The 24,084-nt window shown below is 47.1% G+C and overlaps 1 protein-coding gene across 8 annotated transcripts in view; it reads right to left on the bottom strand.

The window, feature by feature from the left end:
• Positions 1-24,084, bottom strand: part of septin9b (septin 9b) — a 63,575-nt gene that overhangs the window by 5,169 nt on the left and 34,322 nt on the right. For 3 of the 8 annotated variants that reach the window (XM_076170243.1, XM_076170245.1, XM_076170242.1), the window contains exons 3-7: positions 8,677-8,862; positions 6,456-6,584; positions 6,275-6,356; positions 4,822-4,959; positions 1,475-1,592 (exon numbers count right to left, since the gene is read on the bottom strand). In XM_076170243.1, the coding sequence (XP_076026358.1) occupies positions 1,475-1,592; positions 4,822-4,959; positions 6,275-6,356; positions 6,456-6,584; positions 8,677-8,862 (653 nt within the window). Of the gene's footprint in view, positions 1-1,474; positions 1,593-4,821; positions 4,960-6,274; positions 6,357-6,455; positions 6,585-8,676; positions 8,863-9,077; positions 9,146-9,655; positions 9,902-19,546; positions 19,659-23,238; positions 23,303-24,084 lie in introns of those variants that run through there. The other 5 variants (XM_076170247.1, XM_076170248.1, XM_076170246.1 and 2 more) reach the window with 5 other exon arrangements.

Below are 24,084 nucleotides of genomic sequence, written 5' to 3'. Positions count from 1 at the left end.
CCACATCAGTTGTTGGTTAAGGGGAATGCGAGCGACACAGCTGGACACACACGGGCTCAGCATCTAATAAAAAAGCTCTTATTCTGTTTGCATGTCAACTTGCTGCAGGGAGACGTGGAAAAAAAAATTGGCACGAGAGGCTTTTAGTCAATAATTTTCAGGGTCACGCGGAGCATGTGCGGCCAACCAAAACAATCTAGTTACAAGCCCCACGGCGTTCCCTCTCTGCCAGGCTGCGGTCCACTCCCTGCTTTGTTCCTATTGGATACGATACATTCATCGGGGGGGGGGGGGGTAACGGTAGCCAAGACTCCCATCGCACTTTCTCCTCTGTGAACCGCAATCGCAGAGTAGGAGGAATGGAGAGATAAAGGGAGCGACGGAGGAGACCAGGTGGCTGTCTGCCCTCTGTGGATATGACATTATCCAACAGAAACATTCAGAGGAAGTGAGGCAAGCTGGAGCAGAGCATGTGTGGAGAAGAGCGGCTCTTGAAGACTTCGAGGTTACAGTAAAAAGTGACTGTAGATGGCGCCGTTACTAATAAAGAAGTCCAGCGGTCACAATGGCAGCAAATTGCTATTAGACTACATAAATATCTGCTCTCATACAAAGTGTTCCAATCAAGCCCAGGCCTCAGTTTGACTCCATACAGATTGGAAGGGGCCTCTCTCAGTGAAGTTGGATGGTCGGTCTGTAATTCGGGGCCTTTTTTTTGTGGAACTTGCGTGATACAAAGATCAAGCGGGAGTGGGAGAAATTTTGGGCCACAACAGAGCTGTCGCCTGGAAGCTGATTGCTGTCGTTAGGACTCTGGAACGGCACGCTACAAACAACAATAGTCCCACAAGTTTCCATTGAGACGAGACGAACTTGGGTTTAAGTGCAGAAAGTTATGAATATTTATCGTTTACCACCAACGTGCAGTTTTCTGGTTTCTTTAATTGTACTCATGTGAGGCGTGTGGTCGTGTCTTTCATGTACCACACGCTCCAGACTTCTCCAGACTTGGCTGACTCTCTCTCTCTCTCTCTCCCCCTCTCCCTCTCTCCCTCTCTCTCTCTCTCTCTATACTTCACTGGTAATGAAGGGCTAGCCTGCTGGCCTGGCAACTGGGCAGAGGTTCCCCGTCTAAAAAAGGAGCTGCAGAGCACTTGAAATATATAATTCATAAATACGTCCTTCTGACTTTAGAAGTGTTACGGATACGGAGATGACACAGCACTTCCCAGGATGGCTGCTGTGTGGGTTTACCCAGATGGCTTTTTGTCTGTGATGCCTGGCAATGCCTTGTGTGTGTGTCTGTGTGTGTGTCTGTGTGTGTGTGTGTGTGTGTGTGTGTGTGTGTATGTCTCAAATCTGACGGACTGCATCCATCTATATTTAAATGTACTTGCGTGCTGGTACAGATTACTGCAGCTGCGTTTAGGCAAACACTCAAGTATTCCACATTAACATCAGTCCACAAATTCACCGTTTGTTTGAAGAAGTCCCTCTCCTCCAGGGTGAGCGTGTCGGCCTTGGCGATGACGGGGACGATGTTGACCACTTTACTGAGACGCCTCATGAACTCCACATCCAGAGGCCTCAGACTGCAGAGGACAGAGAGAGGACGGGGATTAACGTCACTCAAACATCTCCAACAACAAAATGCACACTTTTCTGTATGGTGGGACCAGAGACGACACTCCATTATGGATTCCTTTGATATCAATGTAATTAACAGGCCTACCACTAGAGGGCAATAATGATCTATTCTAGTACATGCGGCACAATAAAGACATAAAGATACAGAAACAGTTGTTGTCTTTCTTCATTCAATCGCATATACTAAACTCTTATTCTCTCTCATGGTTTGACTTCAGTAAACTGCAGAAGTGTTTAGTTGTTGAATTTGAAGTTGAACCGTGAATCTGAATCTGTTTGCTGCATCTTCCTCTTCCTTTTTTAATGTAACTCAAAGTGATCCTGAACAAACATATTAAGATAGAGGTTTTTCTATTCCTCTCGAAATTGTGAGATGATTGCTCCTGGGAAATCAGCACTGCTCTTGTTTCGGTCTCCGTCTCTGCTTTGTTCCCCCACCCTTTCTCCTCTCCCACTGCTCTGCAAAGCTCCCCTGTCTCCGCGGAGCCTTCAGATACTGCAGATTCCCCTCATGCGCCCTGATCTGCCCTCCAATTAGCCCCAGCCAAGCCAAAGCCGGGCCTGGTTCAAAGAGCCAGGGGCAGCTGGAGCCGAGCTGGCTGACTGACAGGGGCGTCGCCGTGAATATAGGATGAAACGCGTGGGGAGCATGTGTTACAGAGAACAACAGAGAGGAAACAGAGTAGCACAAATGTGCCGGCAGATGGGCTGACATAGTTAGCCGTGCGTACAAACAGAGGTGGAGTGTGTTACATTTTTATGAATCTGTCACACTGGTGGGCGACGGACATGTGTGGTATGGCTGCAGAGACGGAGAAAAGACAGCGATCAAAGAAAGAGAGGAAAAGCTGGATTTGATAAGCTTTCTTCTTACACTACAGATATAGATAATAAACTTAAGAACTCTGGCCTCTGCATGAATGAGCATAAGGACATGTGCTAAATGGATACAATGACAACGCACACACGCACAGATTAACTCTTTCACGGTTGCATAAACACGCACAAATCATCCTGTTTATCTGCTCGCAAGAACACAGCAGGCATACAAACTGAGTAGGTATTGTGCCATGATTTACAATTCGGAGAGCTCCTCTGTGGACGACCAACAGATCGCTCTCGCTCCACTTTGTGTAATAGATCAGAAACCAGCATTAGGCTGATGAGAGTCAGAGTGCAGCCTTCTTGTTCTCAGGAGAATGTTAAATGAGGTAACAACAGGGCTGCCTGGAGGGAAAACAGCGCCTCCGACTTTATCATCATCACAAATGGATGCTGCTGCCAAGACGGCGCTGTGCATCAGCGAGCGCCGTTCATCTATATCAGACCACAGGAGCGACGCACCGGCAAATCGCTGACACGCAAAACACATGAGAGGCTTGATAAATATAAAACTTCTCTGCAAAACGCCTCACAACATAAGACTAAAAGCACACACAGGATCCAGGGTCATGATTGTGGTGATGTTGTCAAACTTTGACTGTTGTGTTGGTTTAAGCATGAAGACGTGCGACCAAATAGATTTCTCAGCGCATGTCTGATTGCTTGCATGTAGGTCTGCGTGATTCCCATTCACGCTCATTGCATCTGACAGCAGCATATGCTTGAAAATCTGTATATGCATTTAATGTGCATATAGTGTGTGTGTGTGTGTGTGTGTGTGTGTGTGTGTGTGTGTGTGTGTGTGTTTTATGTATAATGCACTGAAACATATGTGGCCTGCAGAGAGAGGGGTTTGGATCATGTTTTGTGCAGAGGGTCTACATAATGACCTGGATCACACACACACACGCACACGCACACGCACACGCACACACCCACCCACAAACGCACACACACAGCTATACTTGAGCTGAGATACAACCGCACACTTAACACCTTTAGAGTTTCCCATCACATTAACAAGCAAACAAACCCGCACAAACATGCGCACTCACTCCACTCCGAGCAGCAGCTGGGGTGACATGAGAAGACGATGAGGGGGTCTGTCAAACAGTGGGACACACACACACACACACACACACACACGGATTGTTGAAGTGGACAGCTGTCGACTTAATGGTGCACAGAAATGTTAAGCAGCACATGGAAGTGGATCACTGAGATATGCGGTCAGGTGGCTGCTGGACCAGAGAGAACGTTTACATTTTGTGTGCGAGCATGTTTGTTGTGTTTGTAAACCAGCACATGCCTGTATAAGCTGTGTATAGTGTGTGTGTGTGTATGTGTGTATAATGTGTTGATCTTTGTTGAATCTCTGCGCGTCCTCTCTCACCCAAGGTGCACATGAGGACACACAACTCATCACGGTTCAATCTTACAAATTACAGAGTAGACTTGGAGAAAATTGCTCTAATGACTGTCAAAGCAATGTGGACTGATGTGGTTTGTGTTATGTAGACATTAGGAAAGTGGAGCAAACAGCCTCCACCTGACAATTTACTCAAGAGACGAGCACTCTGCCAAGACACTGTATGGACACTTAGGACACGGACCTTTCATCAATTAAAATCCCCCTGACACATGTTGTGCCAAGTTTCAGCATCATTACTGGTAACCTTCCAACGGCTTTGCTGTATTTGCATCATTTACACAAACTTTGATCCTTTCCGTTCCCCTTTTCTGTTTCAATTAGGACAAATAACTTCAGTGCCAGTAAATGTTAGTTGCGTTAGTTCCCCGTTTACCAGCATGTGGAATCCTGTTTGAAATGCATCTGTGGGCTATTTTCAATCTCATCCATCTTGTCAACAACAGTAAACATGATGAAAAATGATACAAGCCTCCACCTTAAAATCAAAAGCAGACCTGTGATGCAGCAGTAACTTGATACACGTACTTCAAGTTGTAGTTTACTGCAGTTACTCCTAAACTCTCCTCAGACGTTTCCCTGACTGGCTCCATTACACGTCTCAGTCTGAGAGAGCGACAGACTCTAGTGTCTTTGTGAAATCTGACTCTCCGACTGATACCTCGGGTGTCTCTGAGGTCACAATGAGTTCCACATGTGGTCACCGGAGGAGCAGACAGGAAAACGAGCCGGAGATAGAAGTGGTTAAAGAGTTGTGGACAGACGAGATTAGAGGAGAATCCCACATGGCCCGATGGTCTCTGCAGCTGTGGAGCAAAATGTGGGGCGAACAGACGGTGTGTGTCTGTGCCTCGGTTTCTCACCAGTGGCCTGTGGGAGGTATGAAGTATATGCAGCAGTGAACCCTGGAGTCTGGGATCCTCTTCTTCCTGTTGATGTTGATCTCCTCCTGCAGGTAGGTCTCATACTGGTCATTGATGAACTTCATGATTGGCTTCCAGCTGACAAGAAGAGAAGGAGGAAGGAAGGGAAATGTTCAGACATGCATGTGGGTCTTGTTGATTCACGTGTTTCCAGGGTTTAACCCTCTAAACTCTGATCGGTCCTGTGCAGGGGGTTTTGTGGAGTGTTTAAATATATCTCCAACCTTAAAGCCATCATCACTGTGGTGAGTGTGTTCGTTGCATAGAAGCTGAGGCTCTCAGTTTAAGGCACTCAGTTGTTATTTGTTGATAGACCCAGCTGAGCCACCGGAGGGCAGTGTCTGTTTTCATGGTGTATCAGCAGCATGTGATGTGAGGAGAGGCTGGAGACGAGGTATAAAATAAAATGCAGAAAACAGCAACACCAGGAGGGAAAATCATCTTACAGTGTGCATTACTCCTCAACAACTTTCTGTTTGATATAATTGAATAATATCTCCAGATTTCTAGAGTTCAGTGGCTCCAGTCATGAGACTAGGGCTCAGCCTGCACTCAGTCCCAGTGCCGAAGGACCATGGCTGCAAAACATCACTAACTTTATGAGGAAAGGCTCAATTTACGCCAAATTAGAAAATTGGAACGTTTTAAAGCTGAACGTTTTTTTACTTTTTGAAAGTAGAGACGTATGTATGCAGGTTGAACCCAATCAGTTCGGTCAAAGGCGGAGTATAAAGGGTTAAAAATGATTTTGAGGCCATTTCCACTGTCAGGTCACCACGCATATGATTCACTTGATTCTAGTCTTGATTCTAATCTCTGCTGTTACTCAGGTTCTCTCAGCAACCTGATATCTGCCATCTGCTTTAGAGGAAGTAGGATGTAGAAGCACGGTGCAGGTTTGGATCAGACGGTGGTGAAGGCAGGAAGTGGGGTTTCCTGTCATTCAGTTCAGCCTAATATGCACTGTTGGGGCCCGGCGAGGGTTCAAACGCCATTCAGTGTAAGTTGTGGGCATCGCTGGGAATGCACGAACCCAACGCTCTGCACTTTACCCGCATTTGTATTCATAAAAAATGGATTGCGTATCGACTTTAATTCGTGTAGACGCTTAATCCCAGAGTTACCGCTTACATTAAATCAAATCAGACAAACAGACCACCCTGTCTCCACCCTCTGGCCATGACCTATACAGTAAGAACAACACACACAAAAAAATGCAGTGGTGTGGAATTTTTTGCCGCAGAAATTTAAAGACACACACGCACATATGCACACACACACACACACACACACACGGCATTTGCTTCGGTTTCTATCAGCGTCTCTCTGCGATACTGAAGAAGGGACTTTTCCAAAAAAAGCTACTGAGGTTTACAAAGCAACAATCACTCACCAGTTTTCATTGTTGATCTGATCCCCAAAGCCTGGAGTGTCGATTACCGTCAGCTTCATCCTCACTCCTTTCTCCTCGATGTCTACACACGGAAAAGAGGGGAACAGCAATCATCACCAGTTTATTTTCTGTGTTGAATGTAAAGGTAGAGTGATGTATGAGAACAAAACACGTTACGAACCGTGACTGACGGACTTGATCTCGATGGTTTTGGGGATCCTGTCCTCCGGGTTGGGCTGCGCCGATTTCCGGCTCACCTTGGATTTGAATAGAGTGTTCATCAGAGTGGACTTTCCCAGACCGCTCTGTCCTGCTCGGGGTAACACACACACACACACACACGCACACAAGGAACAGTTAGAGACACAGCACATGTACGTTTGCGGGAAACTCTAGGTAGTCACAGCAGCTGAAGACAAAAGCCTCATTCAGTTTAAACACAATATGTCTCTGAGGCATTTTCTCACCCTGAGGAGTGACATCGTATATGCACATGACATCAGCCCTAATGTATGGATTTAGAGAGTGAAGAGTGAGTGTGTGTGTGTGTGTATGTGCGTTTGTTAATCGACCATGACAACAGCAGGACAGCTGCTGGGGTCAGACCAGCAAGCTGTGGAGGCCAATAGGACAGATGTATCAGATGTATGGACCACACACACACACACACATACACACTAACTCGCAAGCCTCTCTCAAGTCTCTCCCTGCACCGCTTGTGGGCATCATGGTGGTGTGTGTGGCCATGCCAAGCTGCCGGGCCCTGTGAGAGCCACCAAGGGATGTCTTTTCTACCACACACACACACACGGTGGGTATCCAAAGGTCAGGGGGCCGAGGGCAGCGTTTAGGGAAATTCATCTCATCCAGGAGGCCTCGGGGGACAGAACCATGACGACAGCTGCTGTAACCTTTCACATCCTCTGTAACCACCCGAGTGACAAATATTTAACTAACAAAAACGTCTCTCATGTTTCAAACCCTTCTTCATCCCTCCTCTTCTCCTCGTCTGTCATCTCATAACTTTAACATTAAAGCGTCCGCCTGTAAAAGTTAATGTGGTCTTTGAGGAGTTGGAGTTGGAAACAAGTGGACACATGTCGGTGTTAGGCAGTGGAGCAAAGGCTGCCAGCGACTGTAGTGATAAACATGTCTGAGGAAAGATGAAAGCTTTAAGGAACATTGACTTTATTTGTTTCTACATGTAAACATTCACACGTTCAAACTGCAGCTTCAGCACTTTCTCGCCCTCTCTTGCTCACTTCCTTAATTCCATTCCACTTATAAATCTGCCGTCCTCTTGTGATAAACAGTAACGGCCCTTATGCAATACGCTGTTGTCAGGGAGGGGGGGGGGGGGGTGTCTCCTCGGAGCTGTGCTGACATGCACAACACACACACACACACACATACAATCAGTATCTGTGTACACATTTGGTATCATGCATAAAGCAAATACATGTACTTGTTTCTATTCTATATGCGGCTAAGTGCTCACATGTAAATGCAGGTATGAACAGTAGAGTGTGTGGCTGCGTGTGTGTGTTTGCGACGTGACGGTGGCACCTAATTGCTGGGCATGTTGGTGCTCTCTAAAGGAGTGCGAGTGCTGCCTGAGGAGTGTGTGCTTCAGTTTGTCAGAGTAATCGGCATCATTATGTCCCCATCTCTGCGTGACAGCCTCCTTTTATCCACTCAAGTGTGTGTGTTCATCATCATGGAGGCACAACGAGGAGGGCCCCATGCTGGTCGGCTCGACAGCACGACAAACTGATGTAAAGGCACACATGCAAACACACACTGGTGTTGTGCCCGCATCAAAGGACGGCTGATGAGAGGTTTCATGACAAATGTAATGTTGTTGTTAGTTCTACAGTAAGTGTGTATGAAGTGTGTGAGGTCCTGTTTTCATGACTGTGTGTGTGTGTCAGTCACCTTCAGGGTTGTAAACAAAGACGGTGACATTTGAAGAGGTTCACAAATGAATTGAGATTAGTACTTTAGCAGCTTCCGCTTCAAACTAAAGCAGCTCTGATGACGTCACCGTCGCTGCTCTGCTGACGGGACAAAACGACAATTTGCGCAACTTGTGACTGTGCGACATTGACTGGAGAACACGCGCCTAGCCTCAAACAAACACAGGATAGGTTGCCATCTTGTGTGTAAGTATAAACTCTCCCTCCAGCAGCTCAAGAGCAGTCTTGCTGGATTCAAAGATAACGGAGCTGTTATCTTCACAGCATACCACAGATTTGGATCAAAAGCAGAGAATACCTTCAATAACAGATGCGGCAAAAGTTAAAAGGGACTGAATACTCTCTGTAAGATCACAGATGTATTTGAATTGAAAGAGTGTGAACATGGAGTGTGTGCGTACGTGTGTGTGGGTGTGTCTCACTTACCCACAACCATGATGTTGAGCTCAAAGCCCTGCTTCATGGCCTTCCTCCTCATCTGCTCCAGGATGGCATCGATGCCCACATAGCTGAAGTCGCTGGCCTGGGTCTTCTCCCCTTTGACCGGCGGGGTGGGATGGTGAAGCTTGGCGGACTCGGACATGTTGCTGTGGCTCGGATTGACCTCTGACCCTGAGGGATGCAGGAAGGTGAGAGAGAAAAGGAAGAGACGGAGAGGAGAAATGTTATTACTATGTTTCAGTTTGACAGAGAGCGAGAGCGAGTTCTGTGGTTGCAAGCACGAGGGAGGCGACGGCGTGTGATGGTGTAAGTCTACATGAATGGACTCAAATGTGAAGAAATAGTGCAGAGAAGAGTGAGAAGTAAAGATTCTAGCAGACACTAACCTGAGTCGCTCATTTCCTGTGTGAAACAGGAAACAGCAGACTTAAATGTGACTCTTAGCACCGCCTTTCTTAAAAGACAAGACAGGAAGCCCATCATTTGTCATTTACATCGTTGTCAAAGCACCCCAGCTGGGAAACGTACACACACACACACACACACACACTCACACACACACACACACAGTTACAAGAGAAACGTTCCCCTATCTGCCACAACTACAAAGCTCCTTCTAGAATCCCGTGTAAAAAACTTAACTAGACTAGACTAATAAATCACACAACAACCTGGAACACGTCGCCGCCCCTCCCCTCCGACCTGACATCAATCTCAACCTGCGTCCACCTAATCTTGGCAGCAGGCCGTCGCAAGAATAATCCAGACTCGTCCACATAATCGCATATAAATGATGTCAGTCAGGGAATGCGTCGGTTAAATAAGCAGCAGCAGATGTGAGGGGAGAGAGAGCACAGCTGTACACCGAGAGGTGAAGTCCACCGCCATCGGCAAAATAGGTTTAGGACACAAAAGCAGGTCGACCTTGTCAGGAGAGCGCTGCCAACTACAAATGGCGCCTTACCTGCTCGGCTTTAAAAGAGGACGGAGCGCCAAGGCAGAGCTGCGACGAGCAGAGTAAACACAGAACGCGGCTCAGGCTGGGCCAGATGTGCCTGTGTGTGCAGGCAGCTGCAGAGAGACGCACAGAGGAACCATTTCCTGTGCTTTGACAGAAGAAGTTGAGGTGTGCAGGCACAGACACTCCAAACCACAGGCCCACACAGTCTCACACATGCACGGAACTGAAAGGACACAACCAGGCTTAACCCTCCCTCCTATCTACAGAGCTCAGTGCTGCGTTTGGGGTCTGCTCTTCCTCTCAAATAACAGAGAAGCCAGAGTTGAAGATGCCAGACACCTTGAACACACACACGCCTTTGTCCTTCAGATCCGCCTGACACCATAAGACGACTTATGTTTGTGCTGTTGTTCGGGATAATTACAAAAAGAGACGACGAGTGGAAGGAGGAGGCAGAACAAACACTGGGAGGTTTTTAGAAACGATTTGTTTCAGTGTCAGTTATCCTGTTTTGCCACGGGTAGACTTTCCAGAAAAAAAGACATCTTCCTCTGTGTGGCGTCTTCCTCCTCCGAGCGCAGTGGGAGTTGTAACTTTAGAGGACAGCACACACACACACACACACAAACACACAAAGAAACACACACACACAGAGAATCACAATGCTGATGCTACAAATGACTCTTAAAGCAATGTATAGGAATCAGCAGTGTTCGCCCTCATCATGCTCTAACTTCCATCTCTGGCTCCTGTGTTGCTGACTCATCTCTGCTCTCCAGTGCCAAACAATAGAGCTACACACATTTGGATGAGAGGGGAGGGTGGAACACGCCTTCCACTGGTCTCTGTGGTATCTTTATCTTCTAAATATGTCCTATGCAGTATGCAGCTCTGCAAAACTCGGGAAATCTCACAGTTGCTGTTTCTCATTGTGCACTAAAGTGCCGTTTCCTGCCTGTTTGGTCTGAGGGAAGCTTACAGCAGTCAGCAATGTGGGGTTTGCCCGCTGACCTACACTGGCATAGGAACTAGAAACTACAGCTTTGGTGCCAAAATGTGTATTTGTTCCTACATCCAAACACAAAGGAAACTTCTTGAGTTCCTGAAAAGGTTCCCAGGGTGCAAATGGCACTTTCACTTCATGATTAACTGGTGGATTGTGTCGTGATACCACATGTGGCTTGGCTACGACATGAGAAAAGATAAAAATCAACAACTAAAACTTTTCTGAGAACATCGGAAAATCCATCAGCCATCTGCTCATCATCAGCCAGTGAGGGCTCAGTGTGTTTGGGTTTGCTTCTTGGAATAACTTCCCCAACCAAAGAGAGCGTTTCCCTTCCTGCAAGGACATTCATTTTATCAGTAAAAACCATAGCATTAATAATGCAAATACAAGTCGAATCAATACCGTAATGCAAACCTTCCTTGGATATTGCATTACGGTGCGCTGGAGCTGATTGATCCAACACTGCCGTCCTCAAGAAACCTCGCTCGCAAGTGCTTTTACTTGGAAGTGAGACAAGAGCAGAGAAGTACTTGGATCTATCTGCAGGTCCAGTGATTTGCAGTGTTTACCGAGTTTCACACAACATCCTTTGCTGAACTCCATCACTCTGAGCCCGGGTGCATCAGCTGCTTCTTGACTGACAAGAGTGTAGATTAGCTAACAACAAACTCTGGGTCCACCGCCAAATGATCTACTTGGTGGAGTGTGCCAGCATCCCCGCCCCTCCCCCCTCCCCCCCTCCCCTCCCCCGCCTCTGGGCCATCTGCTGGCTCTCTAAGAATAGACGGTCCAGGCTCGCTGATCAATAAGCGCAGCCAAACACGAAGACACGCGTGGGCAGAGAGAATGAAGACGTGTCGCCCGGTGTGAAACCACCCTGCTGCACTTCCTCTTCTGAACATAACTGCCATTTTTATTTTCAACTCCCCCACTTTCACTCCCCGGGCCTGAATGCGTCCGGCCATCAGCAATCCAATTTCACTGTATGGTTACATCATCCTTTATGTGCCTTATGTACCTCAGTGACAGGCCTGGCATTTACAGCCTCCCCCCCTCCCCCCTCCCCTCCTGTGAAGCGTCTTCGTCATGAGTCAGATCCTCATTTAAGTGTTATGATGTCCCACAAAGAAAACGTTGATAACCTTTGCCGCAGCAAAGCTACATTTCTGGCTGAGTAACCTCATTACAAATGAGCAGAGACACGCTGGTGCGACTCATATCACGACTCACTGGCCTCGGCAGTTAAATCCGAGCCGCCTTTGCTCAAATCACAGCGATACATCAAAGCGGGGCCGACGAAGCCGACCGGTGAGACTTCAATGGAATGCACGTGCGCTTCACTTTGAACGCGGGTTTATTCAAATGAAAATTAAGGAAATGGACCGGCGCGGCGCTGACCGTGAACCAACCCGTCAATTAGCAGAGGCATCAGAGTGCTTGACCTGCCTCAAACGCTTCCGTCACGGAGAGCAAACCACAGCCAAAAGCAGCCAGGATCACCGGTGATGAATATGAAAAAAAAAACACAGCAGAGGAGCTTCCTGTCTCCTGGCACGCAAAAGGATTAACCGAATTCAGAGCTGCTTCTTCTTCTTCTTCTTCTTCTCCTGAGTCGGGTTTGAGGCTTTTTTCTCTGCATGAATGGATAAATCCTATCAAAGAGATGGAGATCAGGTCCTTCATCTTCAAACGAGGGCAGTTATAGTTGGCTGGAGGCTAATTCAAGCTACATCACTGGCATTTATACAGATATCATAAAACTGATGAATACGCCACGCCACTTATAAATGATCTGGACGGTTTCATCTTAGACGTGATTCATTTTTCATTTGTGTTCACAGCGGTAGTTCACTCATAAAGGAGCAGACGTACAGTTTCCTGTTCACAGCAGACAAAACCGCAGCGTTTATATCAGCGCGGGGCGAGCCAGGCTATTCTAAGTTTAATTAACCATAATCCCCAGTCCCAAATGTTCTTATTCTAAGATATTTCAAGAGTAAAGGGAAAGATTTATCCGGTATAGCAGGAAGTACATTGGGGCTTTTAATCTAAATACGTGTGGAAAAAGACATCGTTCAAAAGTCTAAGTAGGGAAATCTTAATAAATTCTGATTATTGCTGTGCTCAGTGTTTGATTCATTGTTGTGTTTTTTTTGCGAGGCTGGATGGATTTTCAAAGTCCACGTGTGTGTGAGGAGAGGAGAGGCTGTCTTCACTGTAACGGGGAGCCGCTGACAGACGCGTCAATCTCTAAACGTGACAGGAGTCAACAAATGGAGACTCCATGGCAACAACACGGCAAGGATTATTTCCATTTTTCACCTTGAAAGTCTGCACAGCTCAGCGGAGAGGGGGGGGCGGGTTGAGACGGCGATCCTGTGTGTGTGTAACATACAAATATTAGCCATCAGAAACCAATAATGGCCATCTTGAAGCATGAAACACGCATCGCTCCTTCCCTCAAACTGACCCACAACCGAAATCCATCTCCAACTCTCCTGGATCTCCCAACGCAGTGTTTCCATGGAATGTCCTCTCCGCTCTCCCTCGTGCCTCTGAGCCAAGCACAATTTCGCCTCAGCGCTGTAAGGGAGAATCCTTTTCCCGCCTCGCACTCGCTCTCAACTCAACCCTCAACCCTTTTTCGCTCTCTCAGGCCACTCATTAAAATCCCATCAGGCGTATTCCCAAGTTTCAATTTAATATTCGACGTGCGAAACCTGAAGTCGGAAACAAAGGCTCCATTGTGTCCCCCCCCCCCCCCCGGAGCAAAACCCAAAGAACCCTTCGATCCGCTGCGGCCCTGCTTTGAGTTATATGAGAAAGTCGGGTTTCACGTGTTACCCACTGCGGCCCCCCGACAACCGACAGTATCAGTGCGGTAACTACGCTACGCAGACACAAAACAAAACAGGGGGTGAAAGAGACGGAGCAGCGGAGTAAGACGATCCGTGGCAGGCACAACGTGTAATTAGCACCGAGGGGTCAAACTGTCTGAATGTGCGGTTGAGGACATAAGGAACTCGTCTGTGTTGGAGGATTTATAGTTGACCATAATCTGTCTTGGGTTGATTATGGTTGAAAACGATTCATCTCACATCTTCTGCTATCGTGGAAGACCCAACGGTTTAATATACGAGCTTGCATTCCTGCTCCGCTCGCGCCGTGTCCAAGCAGGATGAATTATGAGGAAAATCCTGCAGGATTGGAGCAGATGCAACGTAAGGAGACTCCAGCAACGTCGGTGCACGGAGACATAACATCAACACGGCAAAACCAAGATACCAGATTGAGAGATTTAGTCTTTTACCCAAAGTAGGCCAAGGAGAAGAGAGTTGCACTTCAGTAAATAGCGTTTTCAGTTTCAGGTTCATTATGACACTCAGGGAATGTAGTGTAAAACTAAAAAACAAACCTATTGAACTGATCAACAGAACTATTGATGTATAGATGAGTGATTTTCATTGTGTTTGCTGAAGTTTTTGTCATTCTTTGCCTCTGAGCTTTTGTTCTGGAAAGCCAAAAAGCTCTCCCGTCACTTCTCGAGGGTGGTTGAACTTGTGGGAAAAAAGAGGAATCGTGTCCGTCCTTCTTCTCACACACACACACACACACACACACACACACACACACACACACCCCATTACTGACAGCTCTTAAACACTGTCGGCTGTTTGAAAGCTCTGTTATTTCTTTAACAGAGGGTTCCCACGAGGTGAAACCCTGAATCCCCCCGGCCCGGAAAACTGCAGATGTGGCGCAATATTTCTCTCCTCTTCCTGCGTGTCTGTTACTGTCCGCCATCTTTCTCTCTCTCTTTTCTCTCTCTCTCTTTAAACAGGAGATGGCATTTCCACCGGCCCCTGCCTGCGTCGGCCCCCTCTGAGAAAGAGATCATAAAGTTTAATGCCTGCTGTCGTCTGAAGGAGATGGATGGGAGAGTCCAGAAACAAGAGGGCGGCGTGAGATTAGAGCCACGTCCATCCACCTCATGAATACAGAATGAACATATGCATAATATAATAAAGTCACATTTTTATGAAGTGGTTTTATGGCTGCAGGTAAAGAATGTGCTTTTTCAGCCGGAATCCCATAAGAGGAATCTAACGTCTCATCCGGGGAACAAAGGACCATTAGAACATATTACTGCTCTTTTCAATCCCATTTCAAACATGTCACCTCCTCTCGGCCCCCCGTTCTTTAAAAGTCTCACTCTCCCGCCGATGAGTGATGTCGCCAATACCTTTAGCAGTGTGAGACAAGAGCCACTTCACCTCCGACTGTGACGGTGTGACACTAAATCTGCTGCGGAGAGCGTGTGGATTAAACCCACAATGCATCTGACCACTGATCCCAATAAGCGCCCCGCTGATGTCAAACTGTAAAATCCACAAATCAGACCAGGAGCTCAGAGCATTTCTCTGTGCATTACTGCTGCTTATTGCCGTCATTCATAACTTTGTGACATTTGATTTGGACTCAAAGAGAAAGGCCCGTATAGTGAATAACTGGTATCCAGCCTGATATGTGCTTATGCTTGACTTCAAAGTGCTTTTTGGTGAAGGACCCACAGTATTTCGAGCCCTTGCATGGATCCATGCAGGATGAAATCTCTGGAACATCAGCCTCCATTCCTCCTTGGTGTTTTTAAAAGGGAGCTGTAGCTTTATCTTACACTCTGTTCTGTGTGAGGGAGATAACACGGTGGTGTGTTTACAGTGCCGGGGCGAGCAGGGAGGACAGAGGAGGTTCCTGCCGTGCTGTAACGTTCATCCAAAAGGAAATCTCTCTCACTCAACCTCACATCCATGCATTGAAACAAAAGGAACACGGTGATTAAAAAACCCTGACGCGTGTCTCTATCATAACAACTGCCCCCGGGCCTGCGTGATGGCCGTTGATGGATACGAGCTGCCGACATCCGCAGGGACACACACACACACAAAACAAAATATCGGCACTTCAGAAGAAATACGAAGAATGCGACCGGCACCGTTCCATCTTTCAGTGCCGTCACTCGTTTCGACCCAGGGAGAATGCGACCCCTGGCCTGACGCGGAGCAAAGCAGATGGTGCCGCGAGGTGTTGAAATACACCCCTCCGCACGGAAACTTCTGGTATATGTAGATAATGACCCATCCAGAACACCTTTAAAAAAAAAGACTGAGCGAGAAGAGGCGAGGCGGCAGAGAGCGAGAGAGAGAGCGAGAGAGAGAGCATAGGAGCGAGAGAGAGCTGAGTGTAAGGTCAGCAAAGGACACGGCCAGACAGCGATGAAACGAGAGATAAATGCCATAATAACAAGGCAAGGCGACAAACAATCAATGTGTTTATACACACACGACTCCACTGTCTGTGCTGAGATAAAGGCCGAACTGTGAAGTGAATCTGATACATAAATGGAATTAGTAGGAATCTGAATACAAATATGACAGAGTACAGTTGCTTGGGATGAGGTGAAGAAATGTACAAGCAGATCGTTTCCACCGATTATAAACTGATGTGAGTGTTAACATGCTTGACTAAAGAGTGAATAATCTGGGTGTGTTATTTTAAGGACTCGTGTTACATTTGAGTTATTTCTCTTCGCCCCTTCTATGCGCAGGTCAGTCATCCTCGCCTGTGAAGGTTCTCACTCATCCAGGTCACGGTATCCAAGGACGACACGTGTTCCTAATTTAATGGCACCGGGTTCTCCCAATACCTTTGAAACTGGAAGATTCTGAATATGTATGAAACTAAAGACCAGAGGGCACTATAATAATTTGCTGAAGCCAAGTCGTTTAATATTACACCAATAAGTAGATTTCTATTGTGGTTATTGTGGCGATTACACAATATTTGAAAACAAGATCATTGAGAGAGGAATCTGAGTAATAAAGTGTGTGTTAAACGTTCTTATTACACGAGGGAAGTTGCAGTGTGAGCACCATCATGAGAGATGCTCTTTGGGGCGGCTCTCAGTACTGCAGACCGACTGACCACAACCATAACTCAAAGCTCATTTACGAGAAACATGGAAGGGGCGTGGGGTCAGGCCATCGGCTCCTCCGCAGCTACGGGACGAGCTACAGGCACCGGGGGGAAAAAAAAGGACAAACGCAGGCTCATGGTCGAGTAAATCACGCGACCACAAAGTATGAAGTGGGAAAGGAGTCAGCTGGTTTGAATCTTTTAACACCCCGCTGGGCGCTGTTAAGCTCTTAATGGGGAGGAAATACAAACAACTGAGCTGTTTAGAGCCGACTTACACGGCGTTGTGTTTATCCCTCTGTCACACTGGATCGCTGCATATGAAGTCCATGTCCAAATTAGTTTTGCATCGTAGTTTTGTCCTTGTAACACGTCTTTGTGTCAGGAAATCTGTGATCGCAGCCACGCCAAGGGGCCGAAACAACAGTGAGTGAATCCAATTACTCATCAATCAAGGCTCAGAGGCCTAAACGGGTAAATCTCAGTGGGGAAAACGGCTTCCAGATGTTTGGAAATTAATCAGACTACTGGCCGTATCTTTGGAGCAGCCTTAATGTTTTCCATACTTGTACACCGTTAACTCAAACTGCAACAACGTCTGCAAATCCAAGAGTAAAAAGCATCAAATCATGAGCAAGTATACTGAATGAAGCCACACAAGTCATCAATTCACCACGTGGCATTTGTGAAGGAAACCAACAACCTTTACTGTGGTGGAGGCCCTGCAGGACGAGATGAGTCACATCCCCCATAATGCCCAGAGGTGGTAGACTTCAGTAGCTCTCTCTGTATACGAGTCATCATATAAAACCTGAAGCTGCAGGGGTGGCAGCCCCCATAAGAGTCTGTCACCTCTGACAGGGAATGACACGTTTGCGTTCCTCTCTCCTGCCCGCTCGCCTCTGTCATACTTGTAGAGCAGTCAACAACATCTCACCGTGGATGGTTATTAGCTTTTTCTTTGTAGAAATGATCAAATGCATTCAGACCCTGTGGATAACTATTTACGCTCTGCCACTTCCTGTAGCCAGCAGGCTGCACTGCTCATCACCGCATGCAACAGGAAGAGACTTAAGGCCAAAGTGTGCGTTCAGGATATTTTACACACATGGATGCAGCGCCTGATGAAAGGCCAGGAAAGACACGCTGTATTTGATGGAAGCAGAATGGTTGTTTACTGTAAAACACGATGACATCTCACCTCCTCTCGGCTGCGTTGCCTTCAGGGCAGCCAGCTGAGCGTGTAAAGAGCAACGCCTCGACTGGAAATATGGGCCAAAACTAAAGAGACCTGTCCAAGATCAAAGGAACAACAACCACCTGATCCACAATGGAAAACCTGAATATCAATTTCAAAATATCAGGTTCAAATCAAATGAAAGGTTTCTTAAAAATAATTTAACAGATCTTTGCCTGAATGTAAAACGGAGCCCCGGTCCATTTCCACAACATGTTTACATTCCCTGCTGCTCTCCAGCCTGATTAAGTGTTTATCTATGCTAATTAAATTGCTAATCTGATTAGCAACATGCAAAGACAGGCTGAGTGGCTTTAACTGCAGCCTTGTGTGTGAGATCATAATAATGCTTTATGTTAATCAGATATACAGAGCTTGGGGGATTAGCAGTATCAAATGTTTTGAACAATACAATCACAACAGATTGGTTGTTGTGTTAAATCCTTATTTTATATCCCATAATGCCTGGCTACTGATGCATGCGGTGGAGTTTCTGATTGCATATTGACTAACCTGCCAATGTTTTTTTCCTTTTTAATGTGTTAGTTTAGTGAAATTGGAAGTTTCTTCACCATCAGAATGAAGCAACAGTTCAACCAAGCATGTGATCACTGAGAAAGATGGAAGATTACTGCAAATGTTGTGTTGGTTCCTCAGGGAACAAAAACACAAGAAAATAATAAGCCAGCTCAGGAAAAGAAGACTGGAAAACACTGGAAACAACTGACAAAAGAATGGAAGAAGAGAGTCAGAGAGAGGGAGAGAGACAGAGAGAGAAGTTATTTCTACTCCCTGTGGTGGACGAGACACTCCAAATGAAAATATGACCCGATCAACTCTTCAACCCTCCATGAACTCGGCAACAAGCTCTCTAGGGAGCAGACACGTGGGATTACCTAAATTAAATCATGTCAGAACAGCCTGGCTGCATCAGCGGCTGCCTGATCCGCCTGCACTGGATCAACACCAGCCAGAAAACTCCTGCCTGACGAGACGATCAGTGAGGCTCGAGGAGGAACCCCAGGGCAGATATGGACCCTGGAGACCTGAACAGGGCAGACATGGACCCTGGAGACCTGAACAGGGCAGACATGGACCCTGGAGACCTGAACAGGACAGACATGGACCCTGGAGACCTTAACATTTTGAAAAAGAGCACCAAGGGCCGTCCTGATTGGTCAGCGCCATTATCACGGATTGATTATCCATGCATGCTGAGGAGCTGAAGACACAATGGAGGCGGCGGTGGGGGGGTTGGAGAAAGAAAAGAAGAAGAGGAGGGAGGAGGGGTGTGTGTGTGTGTGTGTGTGTGTGTGTTGTGGAGGGGGAGAGTGGAGTAGTGCTGACCCCCCAAACTCTGCCACAAGGCTGAACAATGGAGCAGGAGGCAGCAGTGGACAGAAAAAAGAGAGAGAAAGAGAGATACAAAGTTATAAAAAGTCACGTGGAAGGAAACAATCTGCTGAGCATGTTAGTACAAAACATGTGGCCAAACTCTGAAGCCTACATCAACACATGAGACCTGGCAAAGTAACTTTCTGACACCAACCAGCCACACAACACCAGTCCATCTCTCCTTCCTCCCTCACTCTCACTCTCACTCTTCTTCACATTCACAGCTCTCACAGCGGGACGAAAAATCACACACAGCATAACGTGAAATAGACAAACTCACCCAACCCTTCTTTCCCTGCTCTCTTCCTTTCCTTTCCTTTCCTTCTCTTTTCCTCTCTCCCTCTCCCACTCTCCTTCCTCTCTTCTCAATCACAGCTCCAGCTGGTGAAGGGCTGCGCTGCGCTGCTCTGCCTCGGCCACGCCCACTGCCCTGTCACGTGACCGCCGTCCTCAGGGCGGCTGGAGGGAGGCATTCGGCAGCCACACCCCTCATTCAGGGAAAGTCAATGGAGAACATTGTGGATGGAGCAGTTTGTCTCAAACCATGTGCGACTATGTAAACCCACAAGCTGTGTGTGTGTGAGTGTGTGTGTAGGACATAGCGAAGTCAGTTTAATCAAAATGGAACATGGTTATTTTCAATGTTTTTGCACTGTGCACGAGTGTGTTTTCACAAAACCAGGCAATATCCTTTACTTGGACTCCGTGTGTGTGTCCATCTGCTCTATCCCGCCCACTGCTTTGTTTCTGTGGTATTGGATAATGTGTGTGTGTGTGAACTGTGTGTACTCAGTACAACATTTGGTGTGTGTATTGTGTACAACAGTTGGTCATCTCTCCGCTTCAAACCATTTCCATGTTCCATCCTCTCTCTCTCTCTCTCTCTCTCTCTCTCTCTCTCTCTCTCTCTCTCTCTCTCTCTCTCTCTCTCTCTCTCTCTCTCTCTCTCTCTCTCTCTCTCTCTCTCTCTCTCTCTCTCTCTCTCTCTCTCTCTCTCTCTCTCTCTCCCGAAAGCCATGACTAAATGAGAACATCTCGGAACTTCAACCTCCTTTTAGAGAGGAGAGCCCACAGCTCCAACAGGACAAACATAGTGGGCTGCCATCAGCGTTACGTTTGAAATGCTTCTTTTGTGTGTATTCGGCACCGCGGCAACATCATAAGCAGCCGCAGCAAATGTGACACATCTAGTCTAACTTGTACTAGAACAGCTTTCATGGATCGCCCCCAAAGCTTTCATGGATCGCCCAAAACGGCTGCGGACGAGCTGAAGCGTTTCCAAAACCAAGGCTTTCTGGTAATCCATATTGCTCAGTCTGTGCTTCCTGCGTCCTGTGAATCTCACCACAACAGAGATCCAGAGTTATCACAGCCAACCCACCGACTCCAAACTAATCACCTACATGCCCCGATACTTTACAAGAATAAAGACATATTGTGGTTTCATAAACAGAACGAGAGAGAGAAAGAGAGAGAGAGGGATTAATTTGTTCCTTTGCCAGGGATTGTTTGAACTTTTTTCCATCAGCACATTGACTGGAGGCCCGAGAGAAGTTTTCATAACATTCAGCACAAATGCTTCCTTCCTGTCAAAGCTGGAGCTGAATCTCACGCTTAGACTGCGGTTTTCAATGTGAATGTGTGTGAGAGTGTGTAGCGTTGGTCTACCTGTGTGTGTGTGTGTGTGCGTGTGTGTGCGTGTGTGTGTGTGTGTGTGTGTGTGTGTGTGTGTGTGTGTGTGTGTGTGTGTGTGTGTGTGTGTGTGTGTGTGTGTGTACCGGGTAGTCTGACCTGACTACTAAAGCATGTCTATTACTGTTATCAGAGTTTTCTTTACACTTTGCAGCGGCTTTTGAACATAATAAGGGTTTTATTCAACTCTATATTGAACCAAACTATCAGATCTTGTTTACCTCCAAAAAGGCCCCAAACGTCACACAGATGATTTCACACACAACAGTGGAGTTCTGTCTGGTGAAATGTAAGTATAATCAAAGTTTAAGCGTGTGTGTAAACATCCTGTGACATATAGGAGGAGCATATGTGTAAGTGTCACATGATTGTCTGTCACAAGAGGCTGAAGAATGACTTCTCCCGGGTTTTAAAGCTCAAAAATCAGACATATCCATCTCTTTACATCAAAGAAGATCATTTCCGTATAGTTCTCATCAAATAATAAACAATACCGTCACTACGACAATCATGGACCATAAATGTCTGAATCAGCAATTTCTTCTCGTGGGAACCAAAGATCAAAGAAGAGTCCTGATGCATGCTGGCAGCTTTATGTTATTAGTCCTGTTAAGAGCCTGAAAAGGAGCTCTGAGCTGAGATTCAAATTAAATCAGAATCCAATTTGGGTGATTTGTTCGTGTGCATGTGTGTGGGATTGCGTGTGCGCGTGTAACCTCTTATTTCCCCTTAAACTCACTTAAACTGTACAAGACCCCGTTCATGCTCCAGCAGCTCCGGTTGTACCCGCACAACAACAGATTTCAGGAAACAGCTGGACAGCAACATGTTGACCAGCCCACCAAAAATGGCCACCCAGCCTCTTTTTGATCACAAAATGTCTCATTTCAGATTATGTGTGTTGACAGCGTGAGTTAAAAGCTTTTGTTTGTCTTTCATTATTGTCATCTTCTTCCCACTGGAACGCTGCAGCCAGTCAGGCCCAAAACAAACGGGGAGTTGCACTAAATCCTGTGTGCTGGGGAGGAAACTGGACACTCATAGGTTGTGATGACTGGCAGGCCCAGCGTCCCCCAGAGGGAAGCTCTGTGATTGGCCCGGAGGTCAGGGCTGATTGCTGCAGGCCGCCCAATCAGGGAGGAACACATATGGGCCTGATTAAAGGAGTCACCTCTATGACTCAGTGGACCGGGTGACTCAGTGACACATCCTCCCCGAAAGAGGGAGAGGGCCAAGGCAGGGCAGAGGGGAGGAGAAGAAAGGGACAGGAAGAGATGAAGGACTCGGAGGGGGGTGGGAAGATCCAGGAGGAGGAGGGAGAAGGGAAAGAGGGAGAACATCTGGCCTGGCCCAGCCTGGCCTGGCTATCTGTCTACAGGGAAGATAGGCGAGTCTGTCAGAGACTTCCTGTCGTGTTTTGTTGCTGTGGTTGCTCTGCTCCCCTGTGGTGCAAATGGAGACAGCATGTGTGATGAACGCCGAGGGAGAGAACATGGTTTATCTGAACACCCCGAAGTGGCCTCCTCCAGTTTGGAAAGAGCAGAACTCGCTAGGAAATTAAACATAAATTAACTGCACAAACAGTGTGTGTGTGTGTGTGTGTGTGTGTGTGTGTGTGTGTGTTCAACTTTTATCACTCTGACTCCATCCTGCATATTTTCCCTCAAGGTAACAACAACTCAAGCATGCCTTTTGCTTTTTTCGTCAGCTTTTCTTTTTTTTTTACTGAACTCAGGAGGAAGATCTGAGCCCTGTATTCATGACGACGTCTGAAAAGAAGGTCAAACCCCAGCATTTTGTGCTCTGAGCGTTTGTTCGCGGCGTCTTTCTCTCCAATTTGAGCCACCGAGCTTTTCCAGCTGGACCGCGAGCACAGAGGACCACATTCAACAACCATATGTTCAAACTTCAATTCCCTCTCGCAAATAAACCACCCAGGCTGAGTTTCGCTGGAAACCAGGATTTTTACAGGAAATGCAAAATAGCGTCCCGTAAGCACTAAGTAGCTTTGTTTCAAATAAACAATGAGGTTTGCAATAAAACAGAAGGAAAACCAGGGGGAGAAGGAGGGGGAAAAAAACACTGAACCGAGCATCCTGGGATGTCTCTGTGCGTCCACTTCCCACGTCTCCCCCATCTGAAGAGGATACATCACGGCCCGCTTTGATTGGCCTTAATGGAAACCAGTTGTCCCGTCTGCCTCAGCGGAGCGATAGTCTCAACACACCAACTCTCCCACGGACGCACAAAGAGACAATCGGAGCAGCAGCAGATACTCACATAGGGATTCCGCCTCGCTGTAGTCCAACTCGCTGCAAGCAGATGCCATCTTGTGAGATTGCCTTTGTCTTTGTCTTTGTCTTTGTCTCGCCTCTCAGTCTCTGTTGAATTCGGCAAAATCTCACAACTCAAAAGACGGCGCAAAACCTCCGAGAACGTCCCGGCAGCTGCAGTTGGTTACTACTAACCCCACGATCTACCCGACTAAGCCTCTGGATGCAGAGACAGACAACAGCATGTAGTCTCTATTTCTGGTGTTCTGGCGTGGAAGCTTTCCCCCGATGAACGTTAAACAGAGCAGCTCCAGGGGATCGGCCTTCTGGGGAATACCCTGGCCCCCTCTCTGGATCTTGTGTGTGTGTGTGGAAGGGGGGGCAAGGGCGAGAGATGAGTCCAATCCAGAAGAGAGAAGATTGAAGGAGCTCTGTGATTAAGCTCATTGTGCGGTCTCCAGAAACGTCAAAACGTCTAACCCAGTTATGATGTTAATTATCTATAATAGAAACCTTCCGTGCTCGGGGAGACAGTGGGGCAGATAGAGACAAAAAGAGAATGACAGAGTTTAGAGAGGAAGAAACCTTCACACAAACACCCAAAACTATGAATTTGTTTACCGACACTCTTATTGCATTCCACCTCAGTCTGCCATTATAACCTTAATCTCCATCTTCAGCTGTGTCTGCCTCTCCCTGCTCCCTCTGCTCTCTGATGTTGATGTCTGCAGGCGCGTGTGTAGCATCGCTGAGCACTTCACGCCATCGCAACCGGGGGGTGAAAGTTCACCCAAATCCCCTGCCAGGCTCCATTACCAAGGCACCGCTCAACAGATGGCGGGGAGAAACACAA

This window comes from Genypterus blacodes, unplaced genomic scaffold, assembly GCF_046128005.1.
Source record: "Genypterus blacodes isolate CSIRO-AG114 ecotype Tasmania unplaced genomic scaffold, CSIRO-AGI_Gbla_v1 ptg000216l_1, whole genome shotgun sequence".
Lineage (NCBI taxonomy): Eukaryota > Metazoa > Chordata > Actinopteri > Ophidiiformes > Ophidiidae > Genypterus > Genypterus blacodes.
This window is presented reverse-complemented; position numbering and strand designations above follow the sequence as displayed.